The sequence below is a fragment of the Suncus etruscus genome, chromosome 5 (assembly GCF_024139225.1).
Source record: "Suncus etruscus isolate mSunEtr1 chromosome 5, mSunEtr1.pri.cur, whole genome shotgun sequence".
Lineage (NCBI taxonomy): Eukaryota > Metazoa > Chordata > Mammalia > Eulipotyphla > Soricidae > Suncus > Suncus etruscus.
The window spans coordinates 121,927,932-121,951,271 of record NC_064852.1 but is presented as its reverse complement, the minus strand read 5'-3'; the positions used below and the strand labels follow the sequence as shown (position 1 = coordinate 121,951,271).

At 36.4% G+C, this 23,340-nt stretch overlaps 2 protein-coding genes across 2 annotated transcripts in view; both read right to left on the bottom strand.

Annotated features, from left to right (window-relative positions):
* The window catches only part of SF3B1 (splicing factor 3b subunit 1), a 350,612-nt gene that overhangs the window by 313,464 nt on the left and 13,808 nt on the right, over positions 1 to 23,340 (bottom strand). The window lies entirely within an intron of this gene.
* BOLL (boule homolog, RNA binding protein) overlaps positions 1 to 23,340 on the bottom strand; it is a 45,061-nt gene that overhangs the window by 16,707 nt on the left and 5,014 nt on the right. The window contains exons 3-6 of the mRNA XM_049773320.1: positions 23,160 to 23,214; positions 21,146 to 21,221; positions 20,601 to 20,728; positions 13,014 to 13,085 (exon numbers count right to left, since the gene is read on the bottom strand). Coding sequence (XP_049629277.1) covers positions 13,014 to 13,085; positions 20,601 to 20,728; positions 21,146 to 21,221; positions 23,160 to 23,214 — 331 coding nt within the window. The remainder of the gene's footprint in view (positions 1 to 13,013; positions 13,086 to 20,600; positions 20,729 to 21,145; positions 21,222 to 23,159; positions 23,215 to 23,340) is intronic.

The window sequence follows — 23,340 nt, the reverse complement described above, 5'->3', positions numbered from 1 at the left end:
AGGACAGCTAGCCATAGGACCCCTGGGCTGACCACTTAGTCCAGGCGAGCATGATTTCCCCCACACCAGGCGGGTCTTCAGGGCCACGTCTGGTTAATCGGGCCCTGGGGGGAGGGGGTGAGAAATTCCTCCCTAGGCATCCAGAAACTACAGAACCGCGCGGGGGCTCACGCCTCCGCGCGTACTTCATGTACTTCATGTATTCAGAATATTCCTTATTCTTATGTTATGTTTTCCGTATACAAAATGTTTATTTTGTATTCTCCTCTTTCCCATACCCGTACAAAGCTCTTTTTTACTCCTTAACTCTCTAACCCCCTCTCGAGAATATTTTGTTTTTTCTCTGACAGATATAATTCTTACTAAATGTTGTCTTATACAGTGATGATTCTAACCACTTTTTATATTCTCTTTTTGAGCTGTTTAACAAGGAATTTTGGTGGAAGAGTCCCCCAGTTTAATGCTTATGATTGAACCATGTCATGGGAATCATTGTAATTGTTCTTATGGCCCCCATATGCGCCAATAACAGCATGTGGCATTGCTTCTTATTTGCATAGGCACATTAAAATGGGAAAATAGTATAAATATAAATAAGATCCTATCTAATAGAGATTGGAACACACAATTCTTGTAGTGCAAAGGGACCTTACACCCTGAACATTGACATAACGACCTGTCACAGACCTCAGAAGAAAGGACATATTCCATTCTCCCCTGAACCAGGAAAGCCATCCACGAAACTTCCAGGCTGGTCTATAACATCACCTGGAAGCAATCCTCTACCAAGGAAGACCTACACTGCTCAGACTTCGACCTGCTCAAAAGAGACTTCCCTTAACACTGAGAAGACTTAACAAGGACAACGACCTGCTTACAGGACAGGGCTCCCTGCATTGCCCTTTGATTGTGAGGTGAAAGGAGAGGATGCTCCACATCCTGACTTCAATGTAAGATATGCAGATTCCAGGATCTTTAATACAGAAACATGATACCAACTACAGAGACTGTGTGAAAAATAAAAGTGTGTTGGCACTACAGACAATGTCTTGGATTGGACTATCTAGCTTGCCTGGAGCCTAGACTTGGTCTTGTGCCAGGAAACTTCAGGGGTCTGGTCTCTTTGTACTTAGGCCAAGGTTATTTCTTTCCATGTCCCTCATATTTTGGTGGGCCTATGCAAACAACAATTGCCACTCTAACACCATTTTTACTGTGCTCCTTTGACTCTAATCCTTAAAAAGAACTCACTTAAAATTTGAGGTTAACTTAAGCTAATATGCATGTACATGGAAATGTAAGAAAATACTATGCCTGTAATGTTTAAGGAGTTACGTAAGTTTTATGGCTTTAGATTGCCATGTTTACTGTTAAGAAATATTATAATGTGTTACAATCTGGGGACTTGAGGGACAAAGTAATTGTACATGGATTCTGTCTTATTTATCTTAATGTTCTTTGGCTGAAATTTCAAAGTTAAGATATCAGCAAGGGGACTTCTGAGAATTATGTTATGGGTGATTGTCCTTCCACTGTAACTTTACCTTGTCCTCTTTCTTTGCACCCTTGTTCTTATAATTAAAAATTAAAATTAAAAAAAACACTGAGAATACTTAATAACAACAAAGACCTGCTTACAGTACAGGGCTTCCTACATTACCCTTTAATTGTGAAGTGAAACGAGAGGATGCTCCATGCCCTGACTTCAATGTAGGATATGCAGATTCCAGGATCTTTAATACAGAAACATGATACCAACAACAGAGACTGTGTGAAAAATAAAAGTGTGTTCTCACTACAGACAATGTCCTGGATTGGACAAACTAGCTTGCTTGGAGACTAGAGTTGGTCTTATGCCAGGAAACTTCAGGGGTAGGGTCTCTTTGTATTTAGGCCAAGGTTATTCCTTTCCATGCCCCTCATATTTTGGTGAGCCTATGCAAACAACAATTGCCACTCTAACACCATTTTTTCTGTGCTCCTTTGACTCTAATCCTTAAAAAAAACACTTAAAATTTGAGGTTAACTTAAGCTAATATGCATGTACATGGAAATGTAAAAAATACTATGCCTCTAATGTTTAAGGAGTTACGTAAGTTTTATGGTTTTAGATTGCCTTGTGTGCTGTTAAGAAATATTATAATGTGTTACAATCTGGGGACTTGAGGGACAAAGTAATTGTACATGGATTCTGTTTTATTTATCTTAACGTTCTTTGGCTGAAAGTTCAAAGTTAAGATATCAGCAAGGGGACTTCTGAGAATTATCTTATGGGTGATTGTCCTTCCACTGTAACTTTATCTTGTCCTCTTTCTTTGCATCTTTGTTCTCATAATTAAAAATAAAAAATTAAACCAAAAAAAATAAAACATACTTCCATAATATCAAGAGAGTAGAAATTTTGCAGGCTACCTTCGCTGACCACAAGGCCCTGAAATTATATGTGAACTACAAAGGGACACAGAAGAAAAACTTTAATACATGGAAGTTAAACAGCCTAATATTGAATAACCAGTGGGTCTGAGATGAAATCAAAGAGGAAATCAAAACCTTCCTAGAAACAAATGACAATGGAGACACAAACTGTCAAAACCTATGGGACACAGCAAAAGCGGTACTGAGAGGAAAATTTATAGCTTTGCAAGCACACATCAGGAAAGAAGAAGGGACATATCTGAACAGCTTAATGACGCAGCTCATAGAATTAAAAAGTGCTAAACAAAAGGAACCAAAAATAGGGAGACAGAAGGAAATAACAAAGCTGAGAGCAGAAATCAATGAAGTGGAAACCTGAAAAACAATCTGAAAGATCAATGAAAGCAGAAGTTGGTTCTTTGAAAAAATAAACAAGATTGATAGACCACTGGCAAAATTAACAAAGAAAGACACAGAGAGAAAAATGATAACTCGTATTAGGAATGAAAAAGGAGAGATCACTATTGGTATGGCAGATATTCAAAGGGTAATCAGAAACTACTTTGAGAAACTCTATGTCACTAAAAATGAGAACCTGCCTGGAAAAAATGGATAAATTTTGGACTCTTATAATCTTCCACGGTTGAATGAAGAGGATGTAGCAAATCTAAACTCCCCATCACTATTGAGGAAATTAAGGCAGTAATCAAATGTCTGCCCAAAAACAAAAGCCCAGGCCCAGATGGATTCACTAATGAATTCTTTCAAACCTTTCAACAGGAACTACTACCAATCCTGGCAAGACTCTTTCAGGAAATAAAAAAAAAAACAGGAATACTTCCAAATAGCTTTTATGAAGCCAACATCACCTTGATACCTAAACCAGACAGAGATGCTACAAAAAAAAATGAAAGAAAATTACAGACCAATATCGCTGATGAACACAGATGCAAAGATCCTCAACAAAATCCTGGCAAACAGGATTCAATGCCTCATTAAGAATATCATCCACGGGGCTGGAGAGATAGCATGGAGGTAGGATGTTTACCTTTCATGCAGAAGGTCATCGGTTCGAATTTCGGTGTCCAATATGGTCCCCTGTGCCTGCCAGGAGCAATTTCTGAGCACCGAGCCAGGAAAAACCCCTGAGCACTTCCGGGTGTGACCCAATAAACCACACACACAAAAAAAGATCATCCACTACGATCAAGTAGGTTTCATCCCAAGAATGCAAGGCTGGTTTAACACCTGTAAATCTATCAACAACAAGAAAAATAAAAATCACATGATCATATCAATAAACACAGAGAAAGTATTTGATAAGGTCCAATACCCATTCTTTATCAAAACTCTTTAGCAAGATGGGAATGGAAGGAACCTTTCTCAATATAGTTAAGGCCATCTACCGCAAGCCAGAGGCAAATATTGACCTCAATGGAGAAAAACTAAAAGCCTTCCCTCTAAATTCTGGCACAAGACAAGGCTGTCCTCTCTTACCACTCCTATTCAACATAGCACTGGACGTCCTTGCTATAGAGATTAGGCAAGAAAAAGGTATCAAGGGAATCCAGATAGAAAAGGAAGAAGTCAAGCTCTCACTGTTTGCAGATGACATGATACTCTACTTAGAAAACCCTAAAGACTCTACCAAAAAGCTTCTAGAAACAATAGACTCATAGAGCAAGGTGGCAGGCTACAAAATTAACACAGAAAAATCAATGGTCTTTCTATACACCAATAGTAATAAGGAAGAAATGGACATTAAGAAAAGAACCCCACTCACAATAGTGCCACACAAGCTCAAATATCTTGGAATCAACTTGACTAAAAATGTGAAGGACCTATACAAAGTGTTTAAAACTCTGCTCCAAGAAATAAGAGAGGACATGCGGAAATGGAAACACATACCCTGCTCATGGATTGGCAGGATTTACATAATCAAAATGGCAATACTCCCCAAAGCATTGTACAGATTTAATGCAATCCCTCTAAAGATACCCATGACATTCTTCAAAGAAGTGGATCAGGCACTTTTGAAATTCGTTTGGAACAATAAACACCCTAGAATAGCTAAAGCAATCATTGGAAACAAGAAGAATATGGGAGGAATTACTTTCCCCAACTTTAAACTTTACTACAAAGCAATAGTTATCAAAACAGCATGGTATTGGAATAAAGACAGGCCCTCAGATCAGTGGAATAGGCTTGAATACTCAGAGAATGTTCTCCAGACATACAGTCACCTAATCTTTGATAAAGGAGCAAGAAATCCTAAATGGAGCAAAGAAAGCCTCTTTAACAAGTGGTGTTGGCACAACTGGATAGCCACTTGCAAAAAATTGAAATTAGACCCCCAGTTAACATCATGTACAAAGGTAAAATCCAAATGGATTAAAGACCTCGATATCAGATCCGAAACCATAAGATATATAGAACAACACGTAGGCAAAACACTCTAGGACATTGAGACTACAGGCATATTCAAGGAGGAAACTGCACTCTCCAAGCAAGTGAAAGCAGAGATTAACAGATGGGAATATATTAATCTTAGAAGCTTCTGCACCTCAAAGAAAATAGTGCCCAGGATACAAGAGCCACCCACTGAGTGGGAGAAACTATTCACCCAATACCCATCAGAAAAGGGGCTAATCTCCAAAATATACAAGGCACTGAAAGAACTTTACAAGAAAAAATATCTAATCCCATCAAAAAATGGGGAGAAATGGACAGACACTTTGACAAAGAAGAAATACAAATGGCCAAAAGACACATGAAAAAATGCTCCACAGCACTAATTATCAGAGAGATGCAAATCAAAACAAGTATGAGGTACCACCTCACACCACAGAGATTGGCACACATCACAAAGAATGAGAACAAGCAGTGTTGGTGGGGATGTGGAGAGAAAGGAACTCTTATCCACTGCTGGTGGGAATGCCGTCTAGTTCAACCTTTATGGAAAGCAATATGGAGATTCCTCCAAAAACTGGAAATCAAGCTCCCATATTATCCAGCTATACCACTCCTAGGAATATACCCTAGGAACACAAAAATACATTACAAAAATCCCTTCCTGACACCTATATTCATTGCAGCACTATTTACCATACCAAGACTCTGAAAACAGCCAAGATACCCTTCAACAGATGAATGGCTAAAGAAACAGTGGTACATATACACAATGGAATATTATGCAGCTGTCAGGAGAGATGAAGTCATGAAATTTTCCTATACATGGATGTATGTGGAATCTATTATGCAGAGTGAAATAAGTCAGAGAGAGAGAAAGATGCAGAATGGTCTCACTCATTTATGGGTTTTAAGAAAAATGAAAGACATTCTTGAAATAAGAATTTTCAGACACGAAAGAGAGGAGGCTGGAAGTTACAGTCCACCTCGTGAAGCTCACCACAAACAGGGATTAGTTTAATTAGAGAAATAACTATATTATGAACTATCCTAACAATGAGAATGTATGAGGAAAATAAAAAGCCTGTCTAGATACAGGTGGGGGTAGGGTGGGGAGGAGGAAGATTTGGGACATTGGAGATGGGAATTTTGCACTGGTGATGGTGGTGTTCTTTACATTGCTGAAACCTAAACACAATCATGTATGTAATCAAGTTGTTGAAATAAAATATATATTAAAAAAGAAAGCTCCAAATTGAAATAACAGATCTGAAAAATATGGTAGCTGAATAGAAAACCTCAATGGAAAGCCTCTCCAACAGAGTAACAGCAGCCAAGGACAGTATTAGTGAACTGGAACATGAAATGCAGTACAGGTCCATACAGCAGAAGAGATTGGAAAAGAACTTTAAGGCAAACGATCAAAGAATGGAAAAAGTACTCAAAGAATGTGAACAAATGAAAATAGAAGTCTTTGATAAACTCAACAGAAACAACATAAGAGTCATTGAAGTCTCAGAGGCCCAGTAAAGGGATCTCCAGGAAGAATCAACAGTCAAATACATCATCACAGAGAAACTCCCAAAGCTAAAGACTGCATGCAATCAAATTCTGCATGCCCGAAGAGTACCAGCTAAAAGAGACCCGAAGAAAAACACACCTGAATGAAATGAAGGCTTCACCTAGAATACTGCACTCAGCCCGACTCACATTCAGGTTTGCAGGAAGGATATATAGCTTCACGGAATAGCTATGAAACTTTACAGATGCAAAATCAGCCTTAAAGGAAAACTAAAAGGTCTACTTTAAGACAAGATGGACCAATAGATACAACAAACTTCTGCACAAAGATAGCATTAAATTCCATGACAATCATCTCCCTCAATGTCAATGGACTAAATGTACCAGATAAAGAGACTCAAAGTGGCAATATGGATCAAAAAGATGCATCCCTCAAGTACAGTCAGGGGATGGGAAGCGGGGAGAGGGAAATGTTACACTGGTGAAGGGGGGTGTTCTGTTTGTGACTGTAACCCAACTATGATCATGTTATTTAAATAACAAATATATTAAGAAAGATGAATCGAATCTGCTGCTGCCTACATGAAACACACTTGAATAGTCAGAACAAACATAGACTCAACATCAAAGGCTGGAGGAAAATCATCCAAGCAAAGAACACCCTTCAAAGAGCTGGGGTGGCCATCTTAATATCAGACAACAAAAAATTTAGACTCAGAAAAGTTGTAAGGGACAAAGATGACTCTTCATACAAAACTTTATTCCAATACCATGTTGTTTTAATGACTATAGGTTTGTAGTACACTTTAAAGTTGGAGAAAGAGATGCCTCCTCTATTCCTTTCCCAAGGGTTGTTCTAGCTATTCGTGGGTTTTTGTTTATTGTTCCAAATGAATTTCAGGAGTGTTTGATTCACTTCTTTGAAGAATATCATGGGTATCCTTAGAGGGACTGCATTAAATCTGTATGATGCTTTGGGTAATATTGACATTTTAATGATATTAATCCTCCAAAACCATGAGCAGGGTACATGTCTCCATTTCCTGTATCCTCTTTTATTTATTGAAACAGTGTTTCGTAGTTTTCTTTGTATAGGTCCTTCAAATCTTTAGTTAAATTGACTCCACGATATTCGAGTTGTGTGACACTATTGTGAATGGTAATTTTAATGTCCATTTCTTTTCTATCATTCTCTATCTATATTGATGTATAAGTGCTATTTATTTTTGTGTGTTAATTTTGTAGCCTGGCACTTTGCTATATGAATCTATTGTTTCTAGTAGCTTTTTGGTAGAGTCTTTAGGGTTTTCTAAGTAGAGTATCATGTCATCTGCAAACAGTGAGAGCTTGACTTCTTCCTTTTCTATCTGGATTCTCTTGATATCTTTTTCTTGCCTAATCGCTATAGCAAGGACTTCCAGTGCTATGTTGAATAGGAGTGGTAAGAGAGGACAGCCTTGTCTTGTACCAGACTTTAGAGGAAAGGCTTTTAGTTTATCTCCACTGAGAATAATATTTGCTATTGGCTTGTGGTAGATAGCCTTAACTATATGAAAAAGTTACTTCCATTCCCACCTTGATAAGAGGATTTATTTTTTGGTCTTTGGGTTAAACCCGGCAGCGCTCAGGGTCTATTCCTGGCTCTACATTCAGAAGTCGCTCCTGCCAGGATTCAAATTGGAGTCTGTCCTGTGTTGGCCACATGCAAGGCACATGCTTTACTGTTGTGCTATTGCTCTAGCCCTTAATGAGAGGTTTTTTTTTTTTATCAAGAATGAGTCTTGGATCTTATCAAATGTTTTCCCTGTATCTATATGATCACGTGGTTTTTCTTTTTTGATATGGTGTATTATGTTGATTGATTTATGTATGTTAAACCATTTTTGCATTCCTGAAATGAAACCTACTTGGTCATAGTGTATTATTTTCTTGATGAAGTGTTGGATCCTATTTGCCAGGATTTTGCTGAGCATTTTTGAGTCTATATTCATCATGGCTATTGTTCTGTAGTTTTTCTTTTTTTTGCAGCACCTGTCTGGTCAGCATCAGGGTGATAGCTTCATAAAAACTATCTGGAAGTGTTCCTGTTTCTCAATTTAACAAAAGAAACCAAAAAGGATTGGTGTAATTCCTTCTGAAAGTTTGGAAATAATTCATTAGTGAATCCATATATATCTGGGCTTTTGCTTTTGGGAAAACTTTTGATGACCATTTTTATTTCCTTAGTAATGACGGTCTGTTTAGATATACTAGATCATCCTGGTTTAACTGTGGAAAATTATGAGTCCAAGAATTTACCCATTTCTTCCAGGTTCTTGTGTTTGATTGCATAGTTTCTCAAAGAGTCTCTGATTTTGAATCTCTTTGAATCTCTGCAGTGTCAGTATTGATCTCCCCACTTCATTTTTTATCTGGATTATTAAGTTTCTCTCCTTTTCTTTGTGAGTTTTGTTAGTGGTTTATCAATCATGTTTATATTTTCAAAGAACCAACTTTTACTTTCATTCATCTTTAGAATTGGATTTCTTCTTCATTGATTTCTTCTCTCTCTCTCTCTCTCTCTCTCTCGTTTTTGAGTCATACCCAGCAAATTCAGGGGTTACTCCTCTCTCTTTGCTCAGAAATCGCTCCTGGCAGGCTTGGGGGACCATATGGGATGCTGGTAATTGAACCACCATCTTCAGGGTTGGCCGCATGCAAGGCAAACACCTTACTGCTGTCCTATCTCTCTGGTCCCTGATTTCATCTCTAAGCTTTCTTATTTACTTCTGTCTACCTATTTTTGGTTCCTTTTGTTGATCATTTTCTAATTTTATAAGCTGTGTCATAAAGCTATTTATGTAGGCCCCTTCTTCCTTCCTGATGTATGCTTTCACAGCTATACATTTTCCTCTTAGTACCTCTTTTGCTGTGTCTCATAAATTCTGATAATTTGTGTCTTTATTGGCATTTGTTTCCAGTAATGTTTTCCTTTCCTCTTTGATTTAATCTCTGAATGAAATCAGAGCTACTTAATTTCTAGGTGTTAAACCTTTTCTTCTGTGTCCCTTTGTAGTTCATTTCTAATTTCAGCGTCTTTTGATCTGAGAAGGTAGTCTGTTTGACTTCTATACTCTTGACTTTATGGAAATGTTTTATGGCCAGCATTTGGTCTTTTCTGGAGAATGACCAGGTGAATTGGAGAAGAATGTGTATCCAGTTTTTGAGGGATAGAGTGCTCTAAATATACATATGAATATATATATATGCACACACACATATACACACATCTATTAGTCCACTTTCTTCCATTTCTCTTTTCAGAGATAGTATATTCTCATTCAGTTTCAACCTGGTTGACCTATTAAGGGGTGACAGGATGTCTTCTTTCAGATTTGTCAATAATTGTATTAAATATTTTGCTGATCCCTCACTGGGTGTCTATATGTTAGAAGTGTTATTTCTTCCTGTTGTACATATCTCTTGATCATTACAAAATGTCCATCTTTGTCCCTTAAAACTTTTGTCCTTCAAAACTTTTCTGAGTCAAATTTGTGCCACCTGATATTAATATGGTCACTTCAGCTTTTTAAAGGGAGTTGTCTGCTTCGATGATTTTCCTTCAAACTTTGATTTCGAATCTATGTTTGTTCTGATTATTCATATGTGTTTCTTGTAAGCAGCAGAATGTTGGGTTCAGCTTTTAGATCCATTTTGTCACTCTGTGTCTCTGTGCATTTAGCCTACTCATGTTGAGAGATAATTGTCATGGGATTTAGTGTTATTTTTGTGTAGAAGTTTCGTGTGTCTGTTGATCTTTCTTGTCTTAAATAAGATCTTTCAGTTTATCTTTTAAGGCTGGCTTTGAGTCTGTAAAGTTTCTGAGCTGTGGTTTATCCATGAAGTTATGTATACTTCCTTCAAATCTAAAAGTGAGTCTGGTTGGGTGCATTATTCTAGGTGAAGCATTCATTTCATTGAGTTTTGTCACTATATTTCAACACTGCCTTCTGGCTTTGAGGGTTTCTTGTGACAGGTCTGCTGTAAATCTTAAGGATGCCCCTTTGAATGTAATTTCCCTTTTTGATCTTTCTGCTTTCAGTATTCTCTCCCTATCTGTGGGATTCATCATTGTGACTAGGATGTGCCTTGGGGTACTTTTTTTCAATCTCTTTTGGCTGGTACTCTTCGGACATGCAGGGACTTTCTCTGCAAGATGTCCTTGACTATTGATTTTTCCTGGGGATTTTTTCCTGTGTCTCTGGGACTCCAATGATTCTTATGTTGTTTCTTTCCTTTATTTATTTTTTTTAATTTATGTTGTTTCTGTTGAATTTATCAAAGACTTCTATTTTCATCTGTTCACATTCTTTGAGGATTTTTTTCCATTTTCTGATAATTTGCTTTAAGGCTCTTTTCTAATCTCTTCTGTTAAATGGAGTTGTTATGCATCTTATCATCCAGCTCACTGATTCTATCCTCTGCTGCTGTTACTGTTGGAGGCTTTCCCTTGAGGTTTTCATTTCCTCTACTGAGTTTTTGAGACCTGTTATTTCAGTTTGGAGTTTTCTGATTTCTATCTTCATATTTATTTGTGGTCCTTTCAACTTGATCTATGCTATTTTTTGAGTTCTATGAACATACTCCATATTTTTCTCTAAACTCCTTATCTGAGAGGCTAACTAGGTGTTTGGCACTTTTAGGGTCATCAGAGCTGCCATCTTCATTGTCTATGTCTGGTGTTGGCCTGCTTTGTTTCCCCATTGCCATGCTTGTGTGTTTTTTTTCTGTTTTATGGTGAGTTTCACTGACTATAAAATGCATGTGGCAGCAAAGCAAAGCATAGAGGCCAACTCCTCTGGCTCCACCCTCCTTGGGCTTTTCCAGCTCACCTCCGATCATGAAGCTTCTGGGCTGTGTTGGTCTCAAAAGCCACAGCTGATGGTTAAGCTACAGCCTCTTGCAATGATGTTTGGCAGCAATCAGGCTCCACTCTCCTTGGATGTTTACAGCTCACCTCTGATCATGTAGCTTCCCAGATACTTCCGGTTTGGGTTGATCTCAAAAGCCACAGCCGATGGTCAGGTTGCACCGCCTTGCCATTTGGGGGGGTGGGGGGCTTACAGTTTTTGCATTCAGCTGTGCCAGACTCAATCCCTGGCATTCCATATGATCTGCTTGACTTGCCAAGAATGAATCTTTAGCACAGCTAGATGTTCTCCTCCTTTAATCTGTCTGCCAAAATGCCCCCCTACTGGCCCAAAGGAAATGAACCATATGTGAGTGTTTAAATAGCTTTAAAACAGCCAGAGTGGAAATCATCTGTGAGTCAACAAAAGTGACTCATCTGTATATTGGAAGATTATTCAATATATTATTCAATATTATTCCAATATCTGTATAAATAAAGTTTTGACACATGCCAGCAGTTCGTACAAAAATTAATACAGGAATGCATACCAAAATTAATGGAAAGAAGACAGCCTCAAAAGATCATATATTGTAGATTACAACTATATAAAATGTCATGTATAGGCACATTTATAGACAGAAAGTATACTACTGGTTGATAAGATTAGAGAGTAGGGAAAGATTAATGTGTTTTTTTTCTAGTTTTCTAAAATTGGTTAAATGTTCTAAAATTCTGAAGATATGTTTTATATTATATGTTTATAAAATGGCTACATAGCAGTGAATTCACTGAAAATTATATCCAAATAAAATGGCGATTTGAAAACAGAGGTCTTGGGGCAAAAGAGCTAATACAAAGGTTAAGGCATTTGCCTTAAATGCAGCTGACCCTACTTTAAATTCCCATTATCACATGGTCCTCTATGCACCATCAGGTCATGGAGCCAGGAATAGTCATTGCTGGGTGTGATCCCCACCCTCTAGCCCCCAAAACATTAAATTATTTGAAGTAATTATTACAAGATGATAATATAAAATACTTTATGATGTATTATTTCATAATAGATACTTTATCTTCATTTATCCATTTAAAATGTTTTATTTCTAAAGTGAAAAAGACCGCATGGACCTACCATCTAAAGTCAATTACTATTCACTTAGTGCTGACCTTTTAACTACTAATGGAAGAAACACATTACTGTACTAGGATGACCAAGATATGCTGAAGTTTATATTCTGTATATTGTGCTTAAAAAAAGAAGATTCTGTATAAACTTTAAAAATTTTTTTTGTGTTGGGGGGGTCATGTCTGCATGTGTTCTAGTTCTCTGAGCTATCTCCCTGCTCTAGGAAAATATTTTAATAAAAGTATGAAAAAATGATTTACAGACAAAATTACAGAAATATGTTACTTGTAAATTATATCACTTATGTAAATTAAATCACTTATTATGCAAATACTTATTAAACTGCACTACTAGCTTTGACTAACAAAAGCTGATAAATAAAGCTATCACTCTTGAAATTGTAAGAAGAAAGATTCTTATCCAAGTGACAACTTTAAAATCAATATACTTGTAAAAGGAAGTGAACAGTTCATATTGTTCTTACAACACTTTAATTTTCTCATACAAAAGGAAAAAAACTAACTGTACTATCGGGGTCTGGTTAAATCTTTCAGATTTTCACCAGAGCATTTACATAAAAATAAAATGAAAGTTACCTAAAGAAATAATAGAAAATATCAAAGATCACTTTCACTGTAATTAAATGTTTACCTGGTAGTGATACGTTGGTTGCTGATAAACTGGCTGAGCTACCATTACAGGGGAACTAGATATAGAACGTGACTATAAGAGGAAGAAAGAGAGAAACATCATTTTAGGTAAAATTCTTTCAAGCAGATTATATAAAATGTTTTTGAAATTGTTACTTAAATAATACTCAATTTATAGTTTATGATCAGAAATATTTTTCTATCTCTTGAAATAACCAATCTGTTATTATATCTGTTTAAATCATGCTATTCTAATTTTATATGGTTTCATTTCCATACTAATTTTAAAGCCACCACTAGAAAAATTTAGTCCGAAATGTGCAATCTTAAAAGATTATGAAAATGAGAAGCCAGAGTGATAGTATAGCAGGTAGGGCATTTGTCTTGCACACAGCTGACCCAGGTTTGATTTCTGGCATCCTGTATGGACCCCAGAGCCTGCCAGGAGTAATTTCTGAGCGTAGAGTCAGAAATAACCCCTGAGTGCATGCAGGTGTTCCCCAAACAAAAACAAAAACGAAAAAAGAAAATGTAGTTCTTTCTAATGTGAAAATGGTAGTTGGACTTAGGTTGTCACTGCCTATTTCTTTTGTGGAGAATAGTAGTAGATAATTGATATTTACATAGCACTTAGGATCGAATGAATAATCATCTCTGATTTTCCTACTACTTAAAATGTCAGTGTTACTTAGTTATATAAACATATATTTATTGAATTATCTCTCAATTTGTTGGATTAATTTGACCTTTAGATGAGTTTATCAGTAAATCAGTAAATTTACATGTGACTTATTTGGATAAAGTTATATAACAGGGGGAGATATTACATTGATAAGGGTGCTTTTCTAGATAAGGATGCACCCTGCATTCAGTTCCCAGTACCACATGGTCCCCCAGGCATTGCTGGGTGCAGTCCTGCAGGTCCTTGAGCACTGCTACTTGTGGCTGGCTCTGGAGGCTCCTTAACTGCCAAATAAACATCCTTGCATTTTCAAACCCTTATACTGAACCCTTATAATTATCTTATACTGAGAATTAGAGCAGGGCCTCTTGGTCACTCAAAATTGTTTGGTTGTCTCTCCTGGTGCCCCCAATTTAAGTAACATACACATTTGATGATTCAATGTAATGGCATAAGTTATGGGTTATTTAAAAACTGATAATTAAAATAGGAACATTATATTACAAGGCAGATAAAACAGGCTTTAATGATGACAATTAAAATTATGTTGCTAATATTTAATATAACCTTAATATTTTTTGTGGTGTTTTGAGATTGAATGAGGGCGCCACACATGCAAGGAATGTATTCCACTTATTTAATCCCTTTTATTTTAATGTTCATTTCACCATGAGACTAATAAAAATAGGATTATTTTTTTCATCTATACAATTTATTTAAAGTCCTAGAAAAGGCAAATCTAATTAATGGAAACCAGAACAGGACAAGGTACTAATGGCACTTTTTCAGGGGATGGAAATGTTCATTTTTTTTTTAAATATATATATATATATATATATATATATATATATATATATATATATATATATATATATATATATATTGGTTTTTGGGTCATACCCGGCGATGCTCAGGGGTTACTCCTGGCTGTCGGCTCAGAAATAGCTCCTGGCAGGCACGGGGGACCATATGGGACATCAGGATTCGAACCAACCACCTTTGGTCCTGGATCGGCTGCTTGCAAGGCAAACGCCGCTGTGCTATCTCTCCGGGCCCTTTAAATAATTTTTTATTGTAACCTGTTGTATATGTAAATATTTTAGGGGATTATTATGTTACTGACCCTACCCTGATCCGTGATTGTGCCCTACCCTAGGGTGTGACCTGGCATTCTGTCCCCACCCTAAGGTGGTACCTGATTCTGCTTCCACCATTGGGTAGTACCTGATTCTGGGGGATAAAAACAAGGGTCTGTGGAAGGTGAGGGGCTTTTGGCTGGAACTTATGCTGAGTCCTTGGACTTCAGTCTTGTCCACCGAATAAAGCTAATATTTCCACAAGCATGAATGTCTGCGAGCTGTTTACCTGCCGTTTCACCTCAGAACCGCCGGCTGGACAGGGTGGAAGACGCATGCTCCGAGCTGGAGGGGAAAGACCTCATCCTGCATCCCTCCATCAGTCAACCCCATCAAGGGCTGACTTGCAACAGTAACCAAAGTGGATTACAAATCTTTCACAGTAATATTTTAGGTGGGGCCGGTGAGGTGGCGCTAGAGGTAAGGTGTCTGCCTTGCAAGCTCTAGCCATGGAAGGACCGTGGTTCAATCCCCCGGTGTCCCATATGGTCCCCCTAAGCCAGGGGCAATTTCTGAGTGCTTAGCCAGGAGTAACCCCTGAGCATCAAACGGTGTGGCCCCAAAATACAAAAAACATTTTTTTTTTAGGCACATAGTGGCACTGAACCCAGGGCATTCCCACCACCACTCCCTCCATCCTTGTTCCCAGCATGCAACCCATATCTCCCTCCTTTGCCCCCTCCCCTGGGCTACTAGTATAAGTGGCTCCCTCTGTGTCTAGTTTGTTGTAGAATGGGTATTGATTTTGTTGTCATTGGCTTTGGATTTGGTGTTTAAGACTGATTTTTTTTCTACTCAATTTTCATAAAATAGTTTGGTCTTGGTACCATCCATTTTTCCCTCTCAATTTATGAGGCAGAATAAAATGATTCATATTGTGTGGTTCTGTTTGAAGGGAACAAAAAAGAAAAACAAAATGAGACAAAAAAATCCAAAAAACAAACAAATAAAACCCCCCAAAAGCAAAAAACAAACAAACAAATCTGTGAGCGGTCATCTAGAGGGTTATAAATATCAATTTAAGAGAAGAAAGGGAATAAGGAAGAAAAACATCATAAAAAGACAAAAAATTAAAAATTAAGAAAAAAAGAACAGGAAAACTAAAAGCAAGCAAACAAACCCATAAAGTACAACGACAAAAAAAAAATCCAAAACACACCACCACAATACAAACAACAACCAAGCAATAATCATGAGCCTGAAATAAAACGAAAAAAAGTAAAAGAAAAAAATTTGTGCTTCCTTCTCCCCATTTTGCAAAGGCACAGTAAATATTGGGGGAGATTAGAAAGGGAATTTCTTGGTTAAAAGATACAGGGCAGGGTTTTGCCACCCTTGAAACATACTATTATGGGGATAACTACATGCTCCGTACATGTTCTTTTACTGTCCTCTAAGTCTTTTTGTGGTGTCTGGAAACTTTCTGCTCAGTCGTGGATGATAAAATCAGGCCTCTGTAACTAATGATCCTGGTATTTGCCCAGGATATTTGCCTAGGATAGAGTCTTTCTTTATGGTTTTAGAAGTTCTGTTCCAGCACTGTTGTCTTAATCAGTCTTCTGTAATTGGTGGTCTTCGTGTTTCTACTGATCCTAGGGTGAAGCCTAGGATAGAGTTTTTCATTATGTTTCCAGAAGTTCTGCTCAGTTGCAGTTGTCTCAGTCAGACCTCTGGAATTAGAGTTCTTGGTTGTTGTATAAGTATTAGGCCAAAGCCTAGGCTAGGGAGTTTCTTATTGGTCCCAGGATAAGTTCTGCCCAGTCCTGGTTGTCACAGAAAGTCTTCTGTAGTCGGCGATCCTGGTTTTTGCACAGATCAAAGGATGATATGTCTTCTAATTTCATATTATCGATAGGTGATGCGATAAGACAACATGCTCTTAGATCAAGTTGTTGCCATTTCTTCATTGTTAGAATGTCATATCAAAACTGATGCATGTTGGTGTCAGAGCCATATTAAATGTCCCAGAGGGGAAAATAGCATTATTGTGTACAATTATAGACAATCACATGGTAATAATAGATGAACCTTAGAAAATGATAATGCAATTTACAATAGAAGATTAAAGGAGGGGATAATTATACTACTTATGATATGAAATAACATTTAAAATTCAAAGTATTTTTATTATAAAAGTCTGAACAAATTAGAAAGTAACTTTCTTAGCTTGGAGAAAGCTCCACAGGCTGAGTAGAAGCTTTCTATATTGGAGGCTTGTGTTTGATCTGAGTACCATATGGTTTCCTAAGCACTGAGCCCAAAGTTGCCCCTGAATACCATTCCATGGGGCCCACAAAAAATAAAAAGGAAAGTAACTCCTTAATTGGCTGAAGTCAAGAATTTTTGTTTTCTGTACTTTATTTCTGTTTATTTTTTATATATATTATTTGTTATTTAAGTTCATCATTAAGTTTAAGTCATACAATATACATCATCATCCTTGGTCAGTGCACATTTTCCACCACCAATGTACCCAGTTTCCCTCCCCCAAGCCTCTGGGACACTTTAATTCTCTTCCTTTATCCCCCTTTTTTTGACACTGTGGTTGTGCTATTGTTAAGAAAGGGGTACCATGCATATCACTTTATCCCTTTCAGCACCCAGCACTTTGCTAGAGTGATCAGTTTCAACTATCATTGACAGAGTAGCTCCTTCTCTACCCTAAGTGCACTTACTGGTCTTGTGGCAAGGTTCCGACCATGGACTGATCTATTCTCTCTGGGTATTATTACCACACCATATTTTATTTTTCTTATATCCCACAATGACTGTCGTTATTCTATATCTATCCTCTCTCTAACTCATTTCACTCAGCACAATAATCTCCATGTCCATTCATGTATAAGAAAATTTCAAGACTTCATTTTTCCTAATAGCTTTGTAGTATTCCATTATATAGATGTACCACAGTTTATTTGGCCACTCATCTGTTTCAGGCACTTCAGTTGTTTCCAGATTCTGGCTAGTGCTGTGATGAATACAGAAGGCTTTTTTGCATGGTGATTTTGGATTCGTAAGGTAGATCCCTAGGAGTGAGATTGCTGGAACATATGGAAGCTCAATTTCTAGTTTTTGAGAAATATCTATATTGTTTTCCCAAAAGATAGGCCCAATTTACATTCCCACCAGCAATGAACTTGAGTCCCTTCCTCCCTGCATCTGGGCTAGCATGCAGCTGACAAGTTTTCCCAACACCACTTGCTAAAGAGGCTTCCCTTGCTCTACTTTGTATTTTTTGCCCCTTTATCAAAGATGAATTGATCATATATCTGGGGGTCAGTCTCAGAATATTCTATCTATTCTACTGATCTTTATTCTAGTACCATGCTGTTTTAATGACTACTGCTTTATAGTACAGTTTAAAGTTGGGGAAAAATGATGTAAAGGTAAGAACTTAAACCAAATCTGCCTTTGGCCCCTAAGGAACATTTGGTATAGTATTTCTGATTTTCATAAATGTTTCACACTAATTAGGTTTTGAGGCCATAGGTCTGTGCTCAGAAATGAAACTTGGTGGTGCTATGTGGACTACACGCGGCGCTGTGCTGGGGATTTGAGCAATTATGTGACTACCACAGCTGCAATGCAAATTACTTTACTTCCTATATTCTCTCTAGCCTCAAATGCGTAACACTTCTAATATCCTACAATGCACAGGACAGCATCTCCCAACAAAAGATTAATTCCAACAATAATTACAGGGTTGAGAATCCCAGGTTAGATCTAACATCTAACATGTTAGATCTATGCTAGATCTATGTTTTATTTTGTTTTATCATCCCAATATCAGAATGAAGTATTGTTGTAGTATAGATTAGAAAGCTATCATTGAGGCCAAGGAAATTGGTTAAGACCAGATGTCTTATTTACCAAAGGTTACTTGAAGGTATAATTATTTCTACCATATTATTTTTCTTATGTGTTGAATTTTGTGGGTTGTATTTTGTTTGTGGGTAAATGAAAGACCTGTAAATCATCATATTTGCAAATTGCCTAATGTTATTTTTTCTGTATTTTGTGACATTTTCTTTCTATAACATAGAATAAATAGAAAAAATAAGTTATAAATTCATAGACAATATATAATAATGTTTATATTATTCCCACAAAAAAAGAAAAAAAAGAAGAGAATCCCAAGTTAAGGCTAAAAATATATTTAAAAAAAATCCACCTGTGTATATGCCCACCTATCTCTCCATCCTCCAGTCCATTTGTTTGTTGGTTCATCCATTCATCAATTTATTATTTAGTGGTATGTCACTAAATAAATTTATTTTTTTTCAAGAATAAGGTGGTGACTAATCTTGGAAGAGATTCCAAGTTAAGAAAGTCCCAGTTACACTAGTCTTCTGTCTGCGAACACTGAAGCCTTCTCGGAGTGGTGGCATGCAATCTTCATCCTAATACTGCTGGAAGCTCCAGAAGTCACGCCCACACCCTATAGCCACTTCTATATAAACTACTCAGCTTTCAGATCTTCATGACTTATCTTGGAAGAGATGCCAAGTTGATGAAACTCCCAGGTAAACCAGTCTTTCTAACTGAAAATTTGGGGGCCTTCTCTGGAGGGGGCAGGCAAGTAATTCATACTAATTTTACAGATCCTGGAGCTCCTGAAGCATTTGGCTACATGACATCTCTAAATTCTACAATAGGAATACAGCAAATCAGATGGGAAAGTAACATAAATATCAACTAAGCTCAGTAAACAAAATTAACAACACAGAAGACTCAACTAGTAACAATTACTTCAGTAAACCCTGAAACAGTGACTTAAATATCATTGTGAGATATAACAATTTTCATAAATATTTTTATGGAACTATTTTTGATAATTGCACTTACCCTTTTGTTGTAACAAACAAAACAAATTATTTTGTATTTGCTAAGGGAGCAAACTTGAGAATAAGTGGGAAAAAGGATAATGGTGGAGAGAAGATCACGCTGCTGGTGGGCTTGGTGCTGGAATATTGAATGCCTTAAACACCTGTATTCTGTAAACTTTGTAAACCACAGTGTTTAATTAAAGTTAGGTTTAAAATAATAAGGTGATGGCATGATTGTATTTCTTATAAATCCTATATCTTATAAATTTGTATCTTATAAATCCTATATTCAGAGGCACTGTCTGAACAACTTGTGAGAAGTAAAAGAAAAAGAACAGAAACAGACAGAACTACATTACATCATAAATAACTGCTTAGATAAGATTTTAAGAATTTATGATTCAACATTAAAAAATGAAAACTTTACGATATCCTAGTCTAGTAGAAAGTATTAAAAATACTATTTATGGGGCTAGAGTGGTGGCGTAAGTAGTAAGGCATCCTGCCTTGCCTGTGCTAGCCTAGGAAGGATCATGGTTCTATCCTCCAGCGTCCCATATGGTCCCCCAAGCCAGGATCAATTTCTGAGTGCACAGCCAGGAGTAACCCCTGAGCATCACCAGGTGTGGCCCCAAAACAAAAAACAAAATAAAAAAACTATAAATGCAACAAAATTATTATAATGCCTGGAGTAATACAATAAAATATGTGCCAAACTTTTTTAATGGAAAATAAAATAATATTGATGGATAAAGAAGGCTTACATTTTCATGAGCTGGAAAATTTATTATACTCAAATTTATTATACTCAATATATTATACTCAAAGTTTTCTAATAAACTTAAGTAGTAGTTACATGGCTATTAATATTATTTATATCTGTCAAACAATAAGTATTTCAGAACTAAAAATTACATAAAAATAGATAAAATAAAATTACTCACAGGCCAAGTTGGTGGGACAGAAGTTACCTCTGGAGTATGAAAATAAGCAACACCATTATGGTAAGTGTAGGGATAGCCAGTAGAGGTTGTTAGATACATAGTTCCAGCAGCAGGCATTATACTGGAACCTAAAACACACATTAGTCATTGAAAAAATTAAATTTTAAAAATATAATTTGAAAGTATTTATATTGGTACTATATTTTCATTTATCTTTTGGAATCTACTTTTAAATTACTTTCTTAGTAATTTGTAATTCTCAATCACTTGTAATTGCTTGTATGATTTAAATTATATTTTTATCATTGAATATTTAAAAAGTATGTAAATGTACAGAATACATGTAAGCACCATTATTTATAAGAATTTTATGTACAAGCCAAGTTACTGACTATACTTGGCAATTGATGGTAGATATATTCATTTATGGTAATTTTCCCTAAAGTCATGAATAAAAAACAGTATTTTAATCAATTATATTGAGAGTCTAATATTTCATAAGGTAATATTTTGAAAATAGTAAATATATTATAGTTAATACATACGAGGAATTCCTACTTGTTGTTTTCTTATTGCTGGACCAATGTTCAATTTCTTATCCTTATAATTAAGTTTTTCAGCCTAAAAGAAGCAAATTAAATTATTTTATTATTTTGATATGAAGGTTTATAAAACTAAGAAAGAAAAGCTAGTGAGAAACAAATAAAAACCCACCTCAAAATAGAATATTATTTGAAAACAGCAAGGCAGAATAGAAAGAAAAAGTCTTTAGGTTTAAATAGATCTAAGTTTTAATCTTGGACCCAAACTCTGATCTTAATTCTTTTCTTGTTTTTGTTTTTGGGCCACACCTGTTGACACTCAGGGGGACCATATGGGACCCTGGGCGATAGAACCGCAGTCCATCCTGGGTCAGCAGTGTGTCAGCCGCGTGTAAGGCAAACACCTTACCTCTGCGCTATCATTCTGGCCCCATGATCTTAATTTTTAATTTGAAATAATCATAGCTTTATTTGTTGATCCTGTGTTTTGGAATTTTCCTAGTCTTTACAATGCAAAGAAGTAAAAAATTTGAGTTGTCTTATAAATGTGGTCTCAGATATTTGATGTCAAACAAGTTTTCATTTCTGCTTTTATTCTTAGTATCCTTTGTTCCTTATGTTATACGTTTTTGCATAAACATATATATGTACTTGTTGCTGGGGATTTTGCTATTTTTAAATGACCCATTAGCATAATACTGTAGTGGTATTCCTATGACATGTCAGGTATCCAATGGATAAATGAAATGAGCTCCAATGAAATGAGGTCATTTCAACATGGGTTAGAGTGCTGGTGGCTCTGAATGACTGTTTATCTTTAAACAAAAACATCAAACTAAGTTTATACAGACTAATGAAAATGTGACTAGAAGCTTTAGGGAACCTAGTCTTGAATGTTTTCTAGGTCAGTATTTATGGGGCCATGCAACTTCATAGGTATATAATCAGCTATGAATAATGAAAACTAACAATATATATCCAACTCAAATATGAATTTTTCTTTAAAATTATAGATATACTTGATACAATTTGTTATACAGAATTTCAATCTACATTCTTTCTCTAGGAATGTTAGATTTCATAGTAGAAAAATATGTTTGGTTACCCTCACTCTAAGAAACTGGTTTTTTGGGGCCGGCGAGGTGGCGCTAGAGGTAAGGTGTCTGCCTTACAAGCGCTAGCCAAGGAAAGGACCACGGTTCGATCCCCCGGTGTCCCATATGGTCCCCCCAAGCCAGGGGCAATTTCTGAGCGCGTAGCCAGGAGTAACCCCTGAGCATCTAACGGGTGTGGCCCAAAAAACCAAAAACCAAACCAAAACAAAACAAAACAAAAAAAAAAAGAAACTGGTTTTTTTTTTCTTTTGATTTTTTAAGGAATTCAAAGTGCTAATAATAACACTTTATAACTCCCTCCCTTCCTCCCTCCCTCCTTCCTTCCTTCTTTCTTTTCTTTTCTTTTTTTTTTTTTTTTTTGAGTCAGATCAGGCAGTGCTCAGGGGTTACTCCTGGCTCTAAGCTCAGAAATCGCTTCTGGCAGGTTCAGGGGACATATGGGATGCTAAGATTCGAACAACCATTCTTCTGCATGCAATCTCCATGCTATCTCTCCAGCCCCAGGAATAAGATTTCTGAGCACAGAGCCAGGAAAAAACTGAGGGCCACCAAATGTGTCCCTAAAACCAAAACCAAACCAAACCAAACCCCCAATATGTCCCTAAGTTCCTAATTTAAGCAGCAAATAAAATTAAAAATTATATGACTATGTATAATCAGAGTCATGCAACAACTTAAAATTTGGTTTTCTGCAGATAAAATTTCTCCAAGATATTTTTCTAAATTTGAAAATTTCAGAATTAAAATGAAAATAATGAAATAAAACACCCTTATAGCAGTTAATAGCTGTATTGGACTCCATTGAAGCCCAAAGTTCTAAAACAACTATTAATTTATTAAAATACCTTAAATGATTAGTTTCAAAGAAAAATTATAAAAATTGGTATAGTGAAAGAACGTACCTCTTGTAAAATTTTTTGTGCATCTTCTTGTGTTTCAAAAGTGACAAAACCATACCTAAAAATGTATAAATTATTGTATGAATATTATGTCAGAATTACATTTAAGTTTTACAAATATTTGTCTAAGAATGGGTAACTGTAGAGTGAGAATTTTTCCATGATATGCCAAGCATGAAAACTT